The 17001-nt window shown below is 44.9% G+C and overlaps 1 protein-coding gene across 1 annotated transcript in view; it reads left to right on the top strand.

Moving 5' to 3' along the window:
- LOC115187885 (CUB and sushi domain-containing protein 3-like) overlaps positions 1-17001 on the top strand; it is a 1475978-nt gene that overhangs the window by 1454480 nt on the left and 4497 nt on the right. Inside the window, 6 exon segments of the mRNA XM_029746934.1 lie at positions 3513-3586; positions 6516-6627; positions 12422-12601; positions 14292-14357; positions 15602-15760; positions 16172-16284. Of these exon segments, the coding sequence (XP_029602794.1) occupies positions 3513-3586; positions 6516-6627; positions 12422-12601; positions 14292-14357; positions 15602-15760; positions 16172-16284 (704 nt within the window).

Genomic DNA, 17001 nt, shown 5'->3' with positions numbered 1-17001 from the left:
GCTACAGTCTATAGGTAACATCATACTGTAACAGCTACAGTCTATAGGTAACACCATCATACTGTAACAGCTACAGTCTATAGGTAACAACATCATACTGTAACAGCTACAGTCTATAGGTAACAACATACTGTAACAGCTACAGTCTATAGGTAACAACAACATCATACTGTAACAGCTACAGTCTATAGGTAACAACAACATCATACTGTAACAGCTACAGTCTATAGGTAACATCATACTGTAACAGCTACAGTCTATAGGTAACAACATCATACTGTAACAGCTACAGTCTATAGGTAACAACATCATACTGTAACAGCTACAGTCTATAGGTAACACCATCATACTGTAACAGCTACAGTCTATAGGTAACAACATCATACTGTAACAGCTACAGTCTATAGGTAACATCATACTGTAACAGCTACAGTCTATAGGTAACACAACATCATACTGTAACAGCTACAGTCTATAGGTAACACAACATCATACTGTAACAGCTACAGTCTATAGGTAACAACATCATACTGTAGCAGCTACAGTCTATAGGTAACACAACATCATACTGTAGCAGCTACAGTCTATAGGTAACAACATCATACTGTAGCAGCTACAGTCTATAGGTAACACAACATCATACTGTAACAGCTACAGTCTATAGGTAACAACATCATACTGTAGCAGCTACAGTCTATAGGTAACAACATCAATCAGTGTAGCAAAATGTCGCTGGCACAGTTATCATAGTTAACAGTAATGACAGAGTAGTCATCATCATTGTCAAGGTGGGGTACTCTGGTTGCTTTTCTCACATCATCATTGTCAAGGTGGGGTACTCTGGTTGCTTTTCTCACATCATCTCTAGCTCCTCCACGATATATTATCACTGTACATCCAGTAATGACAGAGGTATCATCTTGGGCCCGATTCAGACAGGAAATGTGGAGTTTTCATTCAATAGGATTTTCAATACATTTTTCTTGACCATCCCTTTAAATTTGGTGTACCTTTAATTTTGTATTTTCTCGACAGACTCACTAGAATGTATGGATTGAACGGTTCAGATTATTAGGGATCGATGAAAGAAAGGAACGTGAAAGAAATCTCCTTTTCAGCACCAATTGGTAGATTTTGTCACGACTTCCTCCGAAGTCGGTCCCTCTCCTTGTTCGGGCGACGTTTCGGCGGTCGACGTCACCGTTCTTCTAGCCATCGCCGTTCCACCTTTCATTTTCCATTTGTTTTGTCTTGTCTTCCCACACACCTGGTTTCAATCCCTTCAATTACATGTTGTGTATATTTAACCCTCTGTTCCCCCTCATGTCCTTGTCCGGTATTGTTGATTGTAAGAGTTTGTGCAAGTTATGTCTGGCGTGCGAAGGGTTTCGTCCCATTGTATTTATTTATTGTGTTTTGTTCACGGTGATTTTGATTATTAAACTGCACCGTTGTAACACAGTCTTTGCTCTCCTGCGCCTGACTTCTCTGCCGCCAGTACGCACGCATTACAGATTTAAAAAATACTCTGATCTTTTATATTATTTAGGGTTATGAAAGTATTCATAAATACATTTTGGGGAGAAATTTTATGCGTTAAAAAATATGTTGGTGAATCAAAAATAAAGTGGTTTGATTGAATCGTTAAAGTGTTAAACTAACGATGTAAATGGAATGATCCAAAATGTACCGATAGTGGCTAATATTTAACATGATAAACAAATTGTAAAAAATAAAATAAAAATGCTGTGAAAAGTCTGAGCACATAATGAAAACATTCCTTAAATCATAAATGGTATGTTTGGTGCCAAACTGTAATTTGGAGCATGGCTAAAGAAGCCTGTTAGCATGAACCATCTTGATCTGGCAAGCTACAGTATCCCTACAAAGAGACAGAGATCCAGATGGCTTGTAGGAGGCTAGAAGCCTATAGCTTGGCTCTCCAAATGTCATCCCTGCAAGCTATAAGGCCAGCGTTTCATAAACTTCACTGTGGAAAAGTTGATATGTTGATATGCTTCAGTTTGCTGCCGTATGACTGGTTTCACATTTGTCTCCAGCGATCATAAGGTCAAATATCAAATCAAATGTCAAATCAAATTTATTTATAAAGCCCTTCTTACATCAGCTGATATAGATCTTAAACAATTGTCATTTACACTACCGTTCAAAAGTTTGGGGTCACTTAGAAATCTCCTTGTTTTTGAAAGAAATGCAAAAAAAATTGTCCATTAAAATAACTTCAAATTGATCAGAAATACAGTGTAGACATTGTTAATGTTGTAAATTACTATTGTAGCTGGATACAGCTGATTCTTTATGGAATATCTACATAGGCGTACAGAGGACCATCACTCCTGTGTTCTAATGGCACATTGTGTTAGCTAATCCAAGTTTATAATTTTAAAAGGCTAATTGATCATTAGAAAACCCTTTTGCAATTATGTTAGCACAGCTAAAAACTGTTGTTCTGCAAATAAGCAATAAAACTGGCCTTCTTTAGACTAGTTGAGTATCTGGAGCATCAGCATTTGTGTGTTCGATTACAGGCTCAAAATGGCCAGAAACAAAGAACTTTCTTCTGAAACTCGTCAGTCTATTCTTGTTCTGAGAAATGAAGGCTATTCCATGCGAGAAATTGCCAAGAAACTGAAGATCTCGTACAACGCCGTGTACTACTCCCTTCACAGAACAGTGCGAACTGGCTCTAACCAGAATAGAAAGAGGAGTGGGAGGCCCCGGTGCACAACTGAGCAAGAGGACAAGTACATTAGAGTGTCTAGTTTGAGAAACAGACGCCTCACAAGTTCTCAACTGGCAGCTTCATTAAATAGTACCCGCAAAACACCAGTCTCATCGTCAACAGTGAAGAGACAACTCTGGGATGCTGGCCTTCTAGGCAGAGTTCCTCTCTCCAGTGTTCTTTTGCCCATCTTAATATTTCTATTGGCCAGTCTGAGATATTGCTTTTTCTTTGCAACTCTGCTTAGAAGGTCAGCGTCCCCGGAGTCGCCTCTTCACTGTTGACTGGTATTTTGCAGGTACTATTTAATGAAGCAAAAAGAAGGACATTTTCTAAGTGACCCTAAACTTTTTGAACGGCTAGTGTATATTTACAGTCCCCTTGTCCAACAAACAGCTGACTCATTTACCTGGATCTGACCAATAGCTGTTATTAATGTGTAACTGACGGTGCATAGAGAATGGTGTTATATCTATCACAAAAAAAGAGGGAAGATGCTGTTCCACTTAGAACCGACAATTATGCTAGACCTTATTGATCGTTTCATCAAAGGTGGTGCAATTATGATGGATTTAAGTCAAGGTACGAATACGCCATTTACGTGAGCATAATTCGGGTCTGAATCGGGTCTGAATCGGGTCTGAATCGGGTCTGAATCGGCCCCCATATGTTTAAAAGACTCTACAAAGTGCGATCTATGCTTCCGTAGATATGGCTGACTCATCATCGTGATAGTAACCCAGGGTGATTATGATCTATGTCCTTCTAGAACCATCCAGGACGACCTGTGAGAACCCAGGAACACCTGAATACGGCTCCATGAACATCAGCCTGGGCTTCAAGGTACGCTATAAAGAACTGTGTTCTGTACTAGATATCTTTTAAAGTGGCAATCTGGGATTGGTACATCCATGGTTAAAACAAATCATTTTAAACTCATAGACGGTCAGTCCTTGCATTCATAGCTCTGTCTATGAATTTGAGAGTGGTTACATTTCCCCAGCCCCATTCTCTCAGCATTTTACCAAAGAAAGTGGTGACCATTTTGAATCCCAGTGCAGTATGTTAGACTGGGACTGTACTGTACCAACGATGATAGAGTACCGTAAGGTTTAAAACTGTCCCGTTCTGAGGATGCAGTATGTTAGACTGGGACTGTACTGTACCAACGATGATAGAGTACCGTAAGGTTTAAAACTGTCCGGTTCTGAGGGTGCAGTATGTTAGACTGGGACTGTACTGTACCAACGATGATAGAGTACCGTAAGGTTTAAAACTGTCCCGTTCTGAGGATGCAGTATGTTAGACTGGGACTGTACTGTACCAACGATGATAGAGTACCGTAAGGTTTAAAACTGTCCCGTTCTGAGGATGCAGTATGTTAGACTGGGACTGTGCTGTACCAACGATGATAGAGTACTGTAAGGTTTAAAACTGTCCCGTTCTGAGGGTGCAGTATGTTAGACTGGGACTGTACTGTACCAACGATGATAGAGTATCGTAAGGTTTAAAACTGTCCCGTTCTGAGGGTGCAGTATGTTAGACTGGGACTGTACTGTACCAACGATGATAGAGTACCGTAAGGTTTAAAACTGTCCTGTTCTGAGGGTGCAGTATGTTAGACTGGGACTCTGAGGGTGCAGTATGTTAGACTGGGACTCTGAGGGTGCAGTATGTTAGACTGGGACTCTGAGGGTGCAGTATGTTAGACTGGGACTCTGAGGGTGCAGTATGTTAGACTGGGACTCTGAGGGTGCAGTATGTTAGACTGGGACTCTGAGGGTGCAGTATGTTAGACTGGGACTCTGAGGGTGCAGTATGTTAGACTGGGACTCTGAGGGTGCAGTATGTTAGACTGGGACTCTGAGGGTGCAGTATGTTAGACTGGGACTGTACTGAGATGTGATGACATGTGAAACCACAGGATCATTTCGAAGGCAGTCCAACCCACCAGCTGGAAGATCTAAATGTGTCTGGATTGGAATCATCTTGTATTCTGTTGGATGATTCTGTTGGATGATGTTATGTTGGCGTAAGGCAAGGCATGGCAGGCTGCAAGACATTTCATCTCAGCAGGACATTCAGATACACACTTCCTTCAACTCTGTCTCTCACTCACTCACTCACTCACTCACTCACTCACTCACTCACTCACTCTCTCTCTGTGTGTCTCTCTCTCTCTCTCTGTGTCTCTCTGTCTCTTCTCTCTCTCTGTCTCTCTCTCTGTCTCTCTCTCTGTCTCTCTCTCTGTCTCTCTCTCTGTCTCTCTCTCTCTGTCTCTCTCTCTCTCTCTCTCTCTCTCTCTCTCTCTCTCCTCTCTCTCTCTCTCTCTCTCTCTCTCTCTCTCTCTCTCTCTCTCTCTCTCTCTCTCTCTCTCTCTCTCTCTCTCTCACTCCCTCTCTCTGAGAACTCCTTAGTTCATTTGATGTGCTCTACACACATTTCCAATAGTGATGCAATATAAATACTGAAAAAAAATACTGTTGTGAAATGACTAATGCAGTTAACAGACAAGACTGTCTTTTTAGGCTAATTAGACTAAACTGTCTTTTTAGGCTAATTAGACTAAACTGTCTTTTGGAGGTTAATTAGACTTAACTGTCTTTTGGGGTTAATTAGACTAAACTGTCTTTTTAGGTTAATTAGACTGAACTGTCTTTTTAGGTTAATTAGACTGAACTGTCTTTTTAGGTTAATTAGACTTAACTGTCTTTTGGGGTTAATTAGACTAAACTGGAGTCATCCTAAGAGTTTTGGGGGGTGCCTGAATGGTTCAGCGGTCTAAGGCACTGCATCTCAGTGCTAGAGGCGTCACCACAGACCCTGGTTCGATTCCAGTCTGTATCACAACTGGCCATGATTGGGTGTCCCATGGGACGGCGCACAATTGGCCCAGCGTCGTCCGGGTTAGGGTTTGGCCGGGGTAGGCCGTCATTGTAAATAAGAATTTGTTCTTAACTGACTTGTCTAGTTAAATAAAGGTTAAATAAAATAAATTGTTCTCAGCTCTGAAGTTCCAGTGTATTTTCCATTTGTAATTAATACACTAGATATACAAAAGTATGTGGACACCCCTTCTATTTCAGTCACACCCGTTGCTGACAGGTGTATAAAATGTATCAACCCAACACCAAATATCCATTCATTATAATCCACATGTCCTGCTGCTGAAAGATTATTTTCCTTCTGTAGCAAACTGGCTTAAATTAAGATCCTACATTTTTATCCTGAAATAACATATTTCCTCTTAGAGATACACCATCAGTTTAGTCATGGTCTGTCTGTCTGTCTGTCTGTCTGTCTGTCTGTCTGTCTGTCTGTCTGTCTGTCTGTCTGTCTGTCTGTCTGTCTGTCTGTCTGTCTGTGTCTCTGTCTCTGTCTGTCTGTCTGTCTGTCTGTCTGTCTGTCTGTCTGTCTGTCTGTCTCTCTGTCTCTCTGTCTCTCTGTCTGTCTGTCTGTCTGTCTCTCTGAACCAGGTGGGCAGTAAGGGGTTTAGTAATGTCTCTCTCTCTGTCTGTCTGTCTGTCTGTCTGTCTGTCTGTCTGTCTGTCTGTCTGTCTGTCTGTCTGTCTGTCTGTCTGTCTGTCTGTCTGTCTCTCTGAACCAGGTGGGCAGTAAGGGGGTTAGTAATGTCTGTCTGTCTGTCTGTCTCTCTGAACCAGGTGGGCAGTAAGGGGGTTAGTCATGTCTGTCTGTCTGTCTGTCTCTCTGAACCAGGTGGGCAGTAAGGGGGTTAGTAATGTCTGTCTCTCTGTCTGTCTCTCTGAACCAGGTGGGCAGTAAGGTGGAGTTCCAGTGCCAGCAGGGCCACCTACTCCAGGGTTCCACCACCCGACTCTGCCTGTCTGACCTCACCTGGAGCGGCTCTCAGCCAACATGCATCCGTGAGCTCTACTTATCTCTTCCTCTGTCATCTTCCTCGCCTTACCTCTTCTTGTCTGTCTGTCTCTTCTCCCTCCACCTCTCCTCTCGCCTCTCTCCCCTCTCCTATTCCTCAGTCCTCAGTCCTCAGTCCTCTCTCCTCTCCTATACCTCAGTCCTCTCTCCTCTCCTCACTCTCTGCTCTCACAACCTCTCCTCTCCTCTCTCCTCTCTCCACTCTCCACTCTCCTCTCTCCTCCCTCCTCTCTCCTCTCTCCTCCCCCCTCTCTCCTCTCTCCTCCCTCCTCTCTCCTCTCTCCTCCCTCCTCTCTCCTCTCTCCTCTCTCCTCTCCTCTCTCCTCCCTCCTTTCTCCTCTCTCCTTTCTCCTCTCTCCTCTCTCCTCTCCTCTCTCCTCTCTCCACTCTCCACTCTCCTCTCTCCTCCCTCCTCTCTCCTCTCTCCTCCCCCCTCTCTCCTCTCTCCTCTCTCCTCCCTCCTCTCTCCTCTCTCCTCCCTCCTTTCTCCTCTCTCCTCTCTCCTCTCCTCTCTCCTCTCTCCACTCTCCTCTTCCTCTCTCCTCCCTCCTCCCTCCTCTCCTTTCCACTCCACATCTCCTGCTCCACTCTGCAATCAACACCATGCCTTTATGAGTCTGTCTACCAGTGAAGTGTTGTTGACATGATTACTGATGTGTAGTGTAGCCTGAAGCGTGTAGGGCTGGTGCCGGGCCAATCGCTGGCTGTTTTTCTAAACCAGAGGGGCTTTTCCACTGGGACCCGTCACATCACATGTGGAGTAAACACATGACTGATGTATTTAACGTTAGTATTTTAAGAGTGATAAGTATGTGCTATTTACACTTATTCATCCAACATTAAAAGGGAACATTAGTACTGTACACATTTGCATAGGATTATGATTTATTGCTGTAAATGCTGATGAAAATGATATTTCGTAATCACTATTCCATAACTACTCCCCTAGACAGAATCCCCATTAGAAATACCCTTTGATGAAAAATGGCTTTGTTAGCTAATACAACGTCTGTATCCTCCAGTTATAAACCAACGCTGTGCCTGTGTGCTTATTTATGTCCAGTATCTCAGTGGTCTGTCTGATCTGTCTACTGCACTGCCATGTGGTGTGTTCCTGTCCCGGCTGGTCCTGGCTGGTCCTGGCTGGTCCTGGCTGGTCATGGCTGGTCCTGGCCTGTCCTGGCTGGTCCTGGCTGGTCCTGGCCTGTCCTGGCCTGTCCTGGCTGGTCCTGGCTGGTCCTGGCTGGTCCTGGCTGGTCCTGGCCTGTCCTGGCCTGTCCTGGTCTGTCCTGGCTTGTCCTGGCCTGTCCTGGTCTGTCCTGGCTGGTCCTGGCTGGTCCTGGCCTGTCCTGGCCTGTCCTGGCCAGTCCCACTGTGGTTGAGGCTTGGCTGGGGTTAGCCATTCAAATGGTGCTGTTCGGTTCTGGCCCTCTCTTCTCCTCCCCTCCTCAAAATGTTCCCATTCTGTCTGTCTGTCTGTCTGTCTGTCTGTCTGTCTGTCTGTCTGTCTGTCTGTCTGTCTGTCTGTCTGTCTGTCTGTCTGTCTGTTTTTTGTTGCTACTGTGTGGTCCTATGTGGTCCTGTGTGGTCCTGTCCTGTCTGGTCCTGTGTGGTCCTGTCCTGTCTGGTCCAAACAAGTAGCCAGCTGTCATAAGGACAGGATGTCCATCTCAAATGGCACCCTATGGGCCCTGGTCAAAAGTAGTGCACTACATAGGGAATAGGGCCCTGGTCTAAAGTAGTGCACTACATAGGGAATAGGGCCCTGGTCTAAAGTAGTGCACTACATAAGGAATAGGGCCCTGGTCTAAAGTAGTGCACTACATAGGGAATAGGGCCCTGGTCAAAAGTAGTGCACTACATAGGGAATAGGGCCGTGGTCTAAAGTAGTGCACTACATAGGGAATAGGGCCCTGGTCTAAAGTAGTGCACTACATAGGGAATAGGGTGTTATTTGAGTCTCTGGTCCTGTCTGGTCCTGTCTGGTCCTGTCCTGTCTGGTCCTGTGTGGTCATGTCCTGTCTGGTTCTGTGTGGTCCCCTCTGGTCCTGTCTGGTCCTGTGTGGTCCTGTCTGGTCCTGTGTGGTCATGTCCTGTCTGGTCCTGTCTGGTACTGTCCTGTGTGGTCTTGTCTGGTCCTGTCCTGCCTGGTCCTGTCCTGTCTGGTCCTGTCCGGTTCTGTCCTGTCTGATCCTGTCTGGTCCTGTGTGGTCCTGTCCTGTGTGGTCCTGTCTGGTCCTGTCCTGTCTGATCCTGTCTGGTCCTGTCTGGTCCTGTGTGGTCCTGCCTGGTCCTGTCTGGTCCTGTCTGGTCCTGTCCTGTCCTGTCTGGCCCCACTGTGGTTGAGGCTTGGTCTTGGTCCTCCCTCCTCCTCCCTAACGTCCCCCTCCTACCCATGTCTGTGTGTGAGCCGTCCTGCAGCTGGAGACAGCCACAGCCTCTCATTTCATCTACTCTCAGCGGGAGAGAGGAAGGGGGGAGAGGAAGGGAGGAGGGAGAGATGAAGAGGAGCGAGAGAGAGAGAGAGCCCCCTGAGACACTGTCTTTATCCCTCCTCCCTCCCTCCTCCTCCCTCTCCTCCCTCCCTCCCCCTCCCTCCCTCTCCTCCCTCCTCCTCCTCCCTCTCCTCCCTCCCTCCCCCTCCCTCCCTCTCCTCCCTCCTCCTCCCTCCTCCATCTTCTCCTCTCTGAGGAGCAGAACATAGCCCTTTCATCTTCCCTGTTTTCTTTCACGCCCGATTAGAGTTAATGTCATTAAAACAACATGAAGGGCCAATTCACTGCTGTGACTCTGTCACTAAAACAACATGAAGGGCCAATTCGCTGCTGTGACTCTGTCATCGAAACAACATGAAGGGTCAATTCACTGCCCTGACACTGTCATTAAAACAACATGAAGGGCCAATTCACTGCTGTGACTCTGTCATCGAAACAACATGAAGGGTCAATTCACTGCTGTGACTCTGTCATCGAAACAACATGAAGGGCCAATTCACTGCTGTGAGTCTGTCATTAAAACAACATGAAGGGTCAATTCACTGCTGTGACTCTGTCATTAAAACAACATGAAGGGTCAATTCACTGTTGCGACTCTGTCATTAAAACAACATGAAGGGACAATTCACTGCTGTGACTCTGTCACTAAAACAACATGAAGGGTCAATTCACTGCTGTGACTCTGTCATCGAAACAACATGAAGGGCCAATTCACTGCTGTGACTCTGTCATTAAAACAACATGAAGGGCCAATTCACTGCTGTGAGTCTGTCATTAAAACAACATGAAGGGTCAATTCACTGCTGTGACTCTGTCATTAAAACACCATGAAGGGCCAATTCACTGCTGTGACTCTGTCATTAAAACAACATGAAGGGCCAATTCACTGCTGTGACTCTGTCATTAAAACAACATGAAGGGTCAATTCACTGCTGTGACTCTGTCATTAAAACGCCATGAAGGGCCAATTCACTGCTGTGACTCTGTCATTAAAACAACATGAAGGGCCAATTCACTGCTGTGACTCTGTCATTAAAACAACATGAAGGGCCAATTCACTGCTGTGACTCTGTCACTAAAACAACATGAAGGGCCAATTCAGTAGATTTGGTTTAGTAGATTCAGGATATCTTCATCTCATTGGTTTAGTAGATTCAGGATATCTTCATCTCATTGGTTTAGTAGATTCAGGATATCTTAATCTCATTGGTTTAGTAGATTCAGGATATCTTCAAAGCAGTCTGGTATTTTGTCAACACTGCAGCCAGTCTTTGTTCACAGTCCTAATGGGGAGGCAATATATATCTGCGTCTCAAATGGAGCCTTATGAACTCTGGTGAAACGGAGTGTACTAAATAGGGCATAGGGTGCCATAGGGTCCTTATCTAAAGTAGTGCACTATATAGGGAATAGGGTACCATTGGGTCCAGGTCTAAAGTAGTGCACTATATAGGGAATAGGGTGCCATTTGGGATGCAAACCCATCTACTGCTCTCTCATTTGACCAACAACTTGTTTTAGACCAACCAGGAAAACCCTGAGACGCCTGCTAATACAAACACTGATTTCTTCATTATCAGGGGTCCGCTCCCCAGGAAACCCTGCTTCTCTGAGTCCATACACTCTATACACGCTGATCTACCCCCAAACCAATATCCACGTGTACGGCGCCTTGCAAAAGTGTTCATCCCCCTTTGGTGTGTTTCCTATTTTGTTGCATTACAACCTGTAATTTAAATAGATTTTTATTTGGATTTAATATAATGGACATACACAAAATAGTTTAAATTGGGGAAGTGAAATGTAAAAAATAACTTGTTTAAAAAAATTATTAAAATAAAATGGGAAAGTGGTGCGTGCGTATATATTCACCCTCGTTGTCCCTAAACAAGATCTGGTGCAACCAATTACCTTCAGAAGTCACATAATTAGTTCAATAAAGTCCACCTCTGTGCAATCTAAGTGTCACATGACAGTAAATATACATCCTGTTCCGAAAGGCCCCAGAGTCTGCAACGCCACTAAGCTTGGGGCACCACCAAGCAAGCTGCACCATGAAGACCAAGGAGCTCTCCAAACAGGTCAGGGACAAAGTTGTGGACAAGTACAGATCAGGGTTGGGTTATGAAAAAATATCAGAAACTATGAACATCCCACGGAGCACCATTAAATCCATTATTTAAAAATGGAAAGATTGTGTCACCACAACAAACCTGCCAAGAGAGGGCCACCTATCAAAAATCACAGACCAGGCAAGGAGGGCATTAATCAGAAAGGCAACAAAGAGACCAAAGATAACCCTGAAGGAGCTGCAAAGCTCCACAGTGGAGATGGGAGTATCTGTCCATAGGATAAAAATAAAAATAAATAAGCACACGTTTGGTGTTCGCCAATAGGCATGTGGGAGACTCCCCAAACATATGGAAGAAGGTACTCTGGTCAGATGAGACTAAAATGTAGCCTTTTGGCCATCAAGGAAAATGCTATTTCTGGTGCAAACCCAACACCTCTCATCTCCCCGAGAACACCACCCCCACAGTGAAGCATGGTGGTGACAGCATCATGTTGTTGGAATGTTTTTCATCGGCAGGGACTGGGAAACTGGTCAGAATTGAAGGAATGATGGATGGCACTAAATACAGGGAAATTCTTGAGGGAAACCTGTTTCAGTCTTCCAGAGATTTGAGACTGGGACAGAGGTTCACCTTCCAGCAGGACAATGACCCTAAGCATACTGCTAAAGCAACACTCAAATGGTTTAAGGGGAAACATTTAAATGTCTTGGAATGGCCTAGTCAAAGCTCAGACCTCAATCCAATTGAGAATCTGTGGTATCACGTAAAGATTGCTGTACACCAGCGGAACCCATCCACCTTGAAGGAGCTGGAGGAGTTTTGCCTTGAAGAATGGGCAAAAATCCCAGGGGCTAGATGTGCCAAACTTATAGAGACAAAGCCCAAGAGACTTGTAGCTGTAATTGCTGCAAAAGGTGGCTCTACAAAGTATTGATTTTGGGGGGGTGAATAGTTATGCACACTCAAGTTTTCTGTTTTCTAGTGTTATTTCTTGTTTGTTTCACCATAAAAAATATTTTGCATCTTCAAAGTGGTAGGCATTTTGTGTAAATCAAAGGATGCGAACCCCCAGAAAATCAATTTTAATTCCAGGTTGTAAGGCAACAAAATAAAAAAAATTCCAAGGGGGGTGAATACTTTCACAAGCTTCTTTGATATGTTTCCCTGATCACGTCCCTGATTAACTCTCTGTGTGTGTGTTTTCTCTCCAGCCCACTCGTGTAAGCAGCCCAAGTCCCCTCCCAATGCAGACGTGGTTGGGATGGAGTTGGCTCCGTATGGCTACACCCTGCTCTACTCCTGCCAGCCTGGCTTCATCCTGTCTGGGGGGTCAGAACACAGGGTCTGCAGGTCTGATGGAAGCTGGACCGGTAAGGTCCCCATCTGCAGAGGTAGGGAAGTGAAGTCTATCTGGTTTTATACTATGATATTGATATATGTTTCCAACACAACTTGACAGATACTGAGATACAATGCCAGTGATGAGAACATACAATATGTATATCTAAATGTGAAAAATAAGTACTGCAGAAAGCTGGTTATGGCTGGAACAGAAGTACTGCAGAAAGCTGGTTATGGCTGGAACAGAAGTACTGTAGAAAGCTGGTTATGGCTGGAACAGAAGTACTGCAGAAAGCTGGTTATGGCTGGAACAGAAGTACTGCAGAAAGCTGGTTATGGCTGGAACAGAAGTACTGTAGAAAGCTGGTTATGGCTGGAACAGAAGTACTGCAGAAAGCTGGTTATGGCTGGAACAGAAGTACTGCAGAAAGCTGGTTATAGCTGGAACAGAAGTACTGTAGAAAGCTGGTTATGGCTGGAACAGAGGTACTGCAGAAAGCTGGTTATGGCTGGAACAGCAGCACCTGGAAAAATCTCTTCCTGCCGTAAACAGCACCTGGAAGAATCTCTTCCTGCCATCAGCAGCACCTGGAAGAATCTCTTCCTGCCGTAAACAGCACCTGGAAGAATCTCTTCCTGCCGTCAGCAGCACCTGGAAGAATCTCTTCCTGCCGTAAACAGCACCTGGAAGAATCTCTTCCTGCCGTCAGCAGCACCTGGAAGAATCTCTTCCTGCCGTCAGCAGCACCTGGTAGAATCTCTTCCTGCCGTAAACAGCACCTGGAAGAATCTCTTCCTGCCGTAAACAGCACCTGGAAGAATCTCTTCCTTCCGTAAACAGCACCTGGAAGAATCTCTTCCTGCCGTAAACAGCACCTGGAAGAATTTCTTCCTGCCGTCAGCAGCACCTGGAAGAATCTCTTCCTGCCGTAAACAGCACCTGGAAGAATCTCTTCCTGCCGTAAACAGCACCTGGAATAATCTCTTCCTGCCGTCAGCAGCACCTGGAAGAATCTCTTCCTGCCGTAAACAGCACCTGGAAGAATCTCTTCCTGCCGTAAACAGCACCTGGAAGAATCTCTTCCTGCCGTCAGCAGCACCTGGAAGAATCTCTTCCTGCCGTAAACAGCACCTGGAAGAATCTCTTCCTGCCGTCAGCAGCACCTGGAAGAATCTCTTCCTGCCGTAAACAGCACCTGGAATAATCTCTTCCTGCCGTCAGCAGCACCTGGAAGAATCTCTTCCTGCCGTAAACAGCACCTGGAAGAATCTCTTCCTGCCGTCAGCAGCACCTGGAAGAATCTCTTCCTGCCGTAAACAGCACCTGGAATAATCTCTTCCTGCCGTCAGCAGCACCTGGAAGAATCTCTTCCTGCCGTAAACAGCACCTGGAAGAATCTCTTCCTGCCGTAAACAGCACCTGGAAGAATCGTCTACATTTGTTCCACAGTGCCGTTGTATCTCAGTAACTATCATGTTGTGTTGCGTTAGAAACTCTATTCTCTGAGAGCTGATGTAAAATGTACACACACACACACACACACACACACACACACACACACACACACACACACACACACAGTATGTATCTTCCCTGCAGGCTCTGCAACATTAAGGAGAGGTACTGTGTTTGCAACACAGTCATGAAGTGTTTATTTTTGATAACATCCCGAGGGTGTTACTGCTGTGCTCTGAAACAGCTCTGATTTGTGAGATACATAATTCTATGTTTCTTTCCAGTGGGCTCCAAACTGACAGAGAAACCTACCGCAACCTTACAGGGAACGCCAAGCCCCAACATACATGGTAAGAAAAATACAGTAACTTTACATGGTAAGAAGAATACAGTAACTTTACATGGTAAGAAGAATATAGTAACTTTACATGGTAAGAAGAATACAGTAACTTTACATGGTAAGAAGAATACAGTAACTTTACATGGTAAGAATAATACAGTAACTTTACATGGTAAGAATAATACAGTAACTTTACATGGTAAGAAGAATACAGTAACTTTACATGGTAAGAAGAATACAGTAACTTTACTTGGTAAGAATAATACAGTAACTTTACATGGTAAGAAGAATACAGTAACTTTACTTGGTAAGAATAATACAGTAACTTTACTTGGTAAGAATAATACAGTAACTTTACATGGTAAGAAGAATACAGTAACTTTACTTGGTAAGAAGAATACAGTAACTTTACATGGTAAGAAGAATACAGTAACTTTACAAAGGAGATTGTTACATAGCTACTTATGGTAGTTATCCATACTGACTGGACAAAACATTAAGAACACCTGCTCTTTCCATGACATAGGCTGACCAGGTGAGTCCAGGTGAAAGATATGATCCCTTATTGATGTCACTTGTTAAATCCACTTTAATCAGTGTAGATGAAGGGGAGGAGACAGACAGGTTAAAGAATGATGTTTAAGCCTTGAGACAGTTGAGACATGGATTGTGTATATGTGTCATTCAGAGGGTGAATGGGCAAGACAAAATATTTAAGGGCCTTTGAATGCAGTATGGTAGTCGGTGCCAGGCACACCAGTTTGAGTATGTCAAGAACTGCAACGCTGCTGGTTTTTTCACGCTCAACAGTTTGTATCAACAATGGTCCACCACCCAAAGGACATCCAGCCAACTTGACACAACTGTGGGAAGCATTGGAGTCAACATGGGCCAGCATCCCTGTGGAACGCTTTCGACACCTTGTAGAGTCCATGACCCGACGAATTGAGTTTGTTCTGAAGGTGAAAAACTTAAGAACAGAACGTTTTCGATATTAACAGATTGGGTGAGGGCCTCAGATTTTCACTTTATCACATACTGTATAGTCGGGCGGTTGTGGATGGGTTATTAGCAATTACGGGTGAACAAACAGCTGAACACAGCACCACTTACAGCTATTATTACCAGCAAAACATCATAAATGGAAGGGGAATTTTTTTTTTAAATAAATGAAATAAATAATCATCATGTTTTATATGGTTCTATATAATGAAGGATCTGTATTGCTGAGGTCTGTAATGTCCTGTATTCCAGTCCCTGAGGACGTCTTCGCCCCTGATTTCATCTGGAGAGGCTCCTATGATTATAAGGGTCAGAAACAACCGATGACTTTGACCATCACTAGTTTTAACAGCAGCACGGGAATAGTGAACGTGACTCTAACCGACAGCAACATGGAATTCCTGCTGTCTGGTAACTTATTTATCGTGTCGCCTTTTTTCTGCTTTTTGTTGTTGTTGTTGTTTTCATGCATGTTGTGGTTGTGTCTCACCATATTAATCAGTTTACTGTCAGAAATCTAATTGGTTGAAAAGAGATCTGTAGTAAGCTGTGCTGACTCCTCTCCTCTCCTCTCCCCTCCTCTCCTCTCCTCTCCTCTCCTCTCCTCTCCTCTCCTCTCCTCTCCTCTCCTCTCCTCTCCCCTCCTCTCCTCTCCTCTCCTCTCCTCTCCTCTCCTCTCCTCTCTCCTTTCCTCTCATCTCCCCTCCCCTCCTCTCTCCCCTCCTCTCTTCTCCTCTCCTCTCCTCTCCCCTCCTCTCCTCTCCTCTCCTCTCCTCTCCACTCCTCCCCTCCTCTCCCCTCCTCTCCTCTCCTCTCCTCCAGGAGTGTATAAGAACCGTGAGGCCAGGTTAATGCTGCTGCTGTACCAGATGAAAGCCCTGTCCCACAGCACGTATAGCCGGGTTACCGAGGAGACCTGGGCTATGGATGGTTTTGTAAGTACCCTGGAATACACTAGAGTCAGGTATACTGGAGAGGCTGTCAACTCTGGTATACCTGTGGAATACCTTCAGTGTGTTACTTTCTACCACAGGAGTCTCTGTTTTCACCATGGTAACGTTTACGAAAATATTAATTCAACAAATCTGATGTTGCAAATTGTTTCTAGGTTTCAACTCTCTGTGATATTGTGTTGAACAGTTAGTATAACGAATATGTTTAGCGCCTCTCTTGGCTTCCGTAACTTTGCTGCTTTAACTAAATGTTAAATATCCAGAAGAACTGCCTGTCAAACTGGAATATAGACCAACAGACAGACCGTAACATGGTAGGACTGTACGGCAGACAGACAGTAACACGGTAGGCCTGTACGGCAGACAGACGGTAACATGGTAGGACTGTACGGCAGACAGACAGTAACACGGTAGGAATGTACGGCAGACAGACGGTAACATGGTAGGACTGTACGGCAGACAGACAGTAACACGGTAGGACTGTACGGCAGACAGACCGTAACATGGTAGGACTGTACGGCAGACAGACAGTAACACGGTAGGACTGTACGGCAGACAGACCGTAACATGGTAGGACTGTACGGCAGACAGACAGTAACACGGTAGTACTGTACGGCAGACAGACGGTAACATGGTAGGACTGTACGGCAGACAGACGGTAACACGGTAGGACTGTACGGCAGACAGACGGTAACATGG

The sequence above is a fragment of the Salmo trutta genome, unplaced genomic scaffold (assembly GCF_901001165.1).
Source record: "Salmo trutta unplaced genomic scaffold, fSalTru1.1, whole genome shotgun sequence".
In the NCBI taxonomy this organism is placed as follows: Eukaryota; Metazoa; Chordata; class Actinopteri; order Salmoniformes; family Salmonidae; genus Salmo; species Salmo trutta.
This window is presented reverse-complemented; position numbering and strand designations above follow the sequence as displayed.